At 48.0% G+C, this 3661-nt stretch overlaps 1 protein-coding gene across 1 annotated transcript; it reads right to left on the bottom strand.

Moving 5' to 3' along the window:
• Positions 1-282: 282 nt before the first annotated feature.
• Positions 283-1017, bottom strand: FIESC28_11783 (uncharacterized protein; the record flags this gene model as incomplete). Its single annotated transcript, XM_031165892.1, has 1 exon — positions 283-1017. One exon carries the CDS (start codon positions 1015-1017, stop codon positions 283-285), a length of 735 nt encoding a protein of 244 aa, XP_031010049.1.
• Between the last annotated feature and the right edge of the window lie 2644 nt (positions 1018-3661).

Below are 3661 nucleotides of genomic sequence, written 5' to 3'. Positions count from 1 at the left end.
GTTCGAATCCTGCCGTTGTCGACTCTTTTTTCTTTATGCTCGCGAATACCGGATCTCGTAAAACGCTTTTCTGTCGACAGCCTTTTTTTCTTGCCATTTCGCGCGTCGCCCTCATCATCCCTGTGTCTATACGCGCACCGACGCGTTGACCAATTCATCCAACAGCACCACCCTTCCCAAAACGATGCGTTGTAGTCTACGACCTTTCGGGCAATCTGTTTCGAGACAGCACTGTAAAGTCATGTTCAATGTATTGGCATTATTCTCTACATTATGCATGGGCTATTGTGATTGATCTTTGGTCTCTCCATCATCCAACTTCTCGTCTGCGCTCTTGGGAGGGTTATCCATGAATTTCCACACCTCATTCGGTCTCCACCGACCTTTGTCGTACAACCAAAGACTCAAGCCTTCCACAGTCCCGGCATGGTTCGCATGTCCCTCATTCAAATACTCCAGACACTTCCTTATCTCCTCGTGATCATCCTGCTTGTTCATAATAGTATAGTGTGCATTCCACTTCTTTCCGCTATCCTGTTTACTCAGAAACGGTTGCCATTTCTCCCTGAGCTCACTTCGTATCCTACCGGGCTTGTACTGACCACCTCCCGATGTTGAGACGTTGATCCCGACGCCTTTGCCCATCTCGAAGACACCTTTTGTATCAACCACGATGGGGAATTTCTTTGTCCCGGCCGCGACCGCACTGATATCTTGCTTCATATCAGCCAATTTTGAACCTGGGAGAGCATGGAATAGCGTAACGTGAGCGTCGACTTTGAGAAGATGCTGTGGAAACCACTGTCTTCGCAGGGCGGTCATGTACCCATGATGTTTCTTGTCCGTGAAGAGCGTGAGGACGTACAGCGGCTCATTTTCGTTTGATGATTTTGGAATATGAGCTTCGCGACGCTGGTATTGAAGATCGCTTGACTGATGAAGTTGTGCGTTTTGTGTCTGCGATAATGGACCTCGCTGGGCGATGGGATGCGTTGAAGAGACTGTTGTCACTGTCATCGTGGTTGGTCTCAGGGATTTGAGCGCGTGAAGAGCTTGAAGGGATTTCATTTTCTGTGTGTCTTTTATAAGAAAACTCCTATAGAAGACCAAGGCATGCGATTTGCTAAAGTGGTTGACGTCAACGACCCGATGTCAAATCTCTAGCGCCCAATTCGATCGCGCTTGGAAAGGTAGAGCATTTCTGGAATATGGCACTGCTATTTTGTGATGTAAAGTCACGTGTTGTCCTTTGCATGAAACTTATGACTGCTGCCCAGGAGTAAAAGACTCTTTGGCCAGGATACCTTATTCTTCCACACCCAATACTTTCATTGCTGCTACGTCTTGTCGATGCGAGACATTATGGTGAAAACAGATCAGACTACCTGGACGACTGGTCTGAGTTCGATTAGGTATTATGGTAATGAGACTTTTGTATAGACCATGATCATCGCTATTGTGTTCATTACTCGTCATATTACATCCACCTCCAACTCGAGTATCCAGACTTATCGAGATTCCGACATCATGCTCGCTGTGATTAAGTAATATCCTTCAAGGGCATCCATAAAAGAAATCTTTGAGCTCTGCATAACCGAAGGTCCTTGCTCGCTGGGTTGTAAGCAATCGGCCAGAACAGTCGCATTCCCAATGCCCATCTCATTTCCAATCCACCTCAGTGTGTCACCCAGATACTGCCTCGTCTCTGCATCCACAATCGTACATCTGCCGATACTGTACATATGATGAAATAGCATGAGTGCTCCGCTTAAATGATTCGGGTGAATAGTACACTTTCCAGCGTTGACTTGTTGGACGTACTCTTCAACGTTGCGAGAAAGGAAGTAGGGGATGGAAGCTTTGACACCGATGATCAGGTTGTTCATTTTGGTCACGAATTGCGGAGTGAGATCGAATCGTCCGAGAGCATTGGAGACGTGATATAGTTGGTCGAGCCAGACTATGTAGAGTGAGCGCCATGAGTTCCAGGCTGTTGCAACGTACACTATGGATATGTCAGCATTGCGTTCCAAAGGGGAGACATGCGTCTTAGCTTACTGTCAAAGTACTTTTCTACAGGCCCAGGGCATACCCATGGCGTATCAAAGTTCTTTGGTGCATCCTGCAGAACGTAGCCAGCAAGCTCTGGACCCCATGATAGAGGCTGGTCGTCGCCCCAATGCGCGACCTCGTCAGTGAATTCTATCAAATCACGATAAAGATCCGAAAGAGCTTCCCTTGACGGAGAAGCTTCAGCCAAGAGCTGCTCAGAGCGTGAGGTGAGAGGGGCTAACTTGACCATTATCTGATCTAGAGAGCGTTGAGGGTTATCATCGAGTGGAGAGCCTAAGATTCCAGCCCCTCGAGTAAGAGTCTGAGGGAGATATGTTAGTTACTTGTATGCTGAACAAAGTGCCGCGATTTACCATGGCGCCCTTAGTTACAAGCCATGTTCCTGGAAGATGGATGCCAATTTTGGATGTTGATGGTGGTGATGAGATTCCTCTTTGAAGAATGGAACCAAGTCCTTGGACGTGAACGCGGTGTCGAGTAGGCGAAGCACTATTGCATGCCATAAGCTGGAAAGAGTCAACAAAACGTTTGCCATCAGTCTCTTGCAGTCTGACCTCGTAGATTCCCAGAAGAACAGCAGTGAAGAATTGCTCTACCGATGAGCTTTCCGATGGTATTGATAGAGACGTCACATATTCCTTCAAAAGCTGACCGTATTGCTTACGGACTATGCTGAAGAGTGAGTCTCTGCGATAGCGATTGGCTAGTGATGCAAGAACGGCTACCTTGGCAGCAGACATAAGCATAGAGTCGGGAGCGGATGTAGCAAAGGTATCATGCATGCCATCAAGGAAGCCGCGTGACTGGCTCCGATCAAGCGTACGGACTACCAGCTCATCTAGGAAGATATGGACGGCCGTTGACTCAAGCATATGGTCCGTATTTGGAGTCCATCTTTGCAATGCTGGCGTATCCGTGGGTGTATTTGCTGCAGAATAATGCCGAAACATCAATGAAGAGTCATCTCTGTAACCTGGACATGGTCGTCTCGACCTGACGCAGCGAAGACAAGCCTTGGGAACCCACAGTCAGCCTCAACGGTCGGGGATCTGTATCTAGCGCTAGTTCTTACTGGACGAGTCTCATCACACTGCTCGGAGGATTTCGTTAGTGATTACGCGATAAGCATGAGGTGGCGCGGCGCACCTTTTTACGGCGCTTCTTGCATGTATCGCATGCTCTAGAGACGCCAAAATTGACCATTATCAAACGACCGACGATTGCGTCTTGTTGTTTTGCGTAACATTCGAAGACTGCGATCGGCGAGCCTTGTAAGATATGACAAAGCAAATTGCATCGGCTGAAAGCGTCTGCCTGAAGGGCACGTGACTGTCGGTGCGCCTTTGCTCTTCCTCTGCTAGCAATTTACCGTGCTTGACGTTCATGATGGCATTTGTATTGAGGGATGCGAGGGAGAAGATGTACTTTACCATAGTGAAAGTGGTATCACCGCAGAAGGTGGAGTGGTTGCTTCGCCAAGTATGACCGCAAGACCTGCGAAGTTGAATGGAGGCTGAGGCAATTGACACTGCCTGTATGGAGAGTAATAGTATCAAGATCAATATCCAATTCGGGCGAATGGTTTAGT

The sequence above is a fragment of the Fusarium coffeatum genome (assembly GCF_003316985.1).
Source record: "Fusarium coffeatum strain FIESC_28 chromosome Unknown BRIP53273_contig_512, whole genome shotgun sequence".
NCBI classification, from domain to species: Eukaryota; Fungi; Ascomycota; class Sordariomycetes; order Hypocreales; family Nectriaceae; genus Fusarium; species Fusarium coffeatum.
This window is presented reverse-complemented; position numbering and strand designations above follow the sequence as displayed.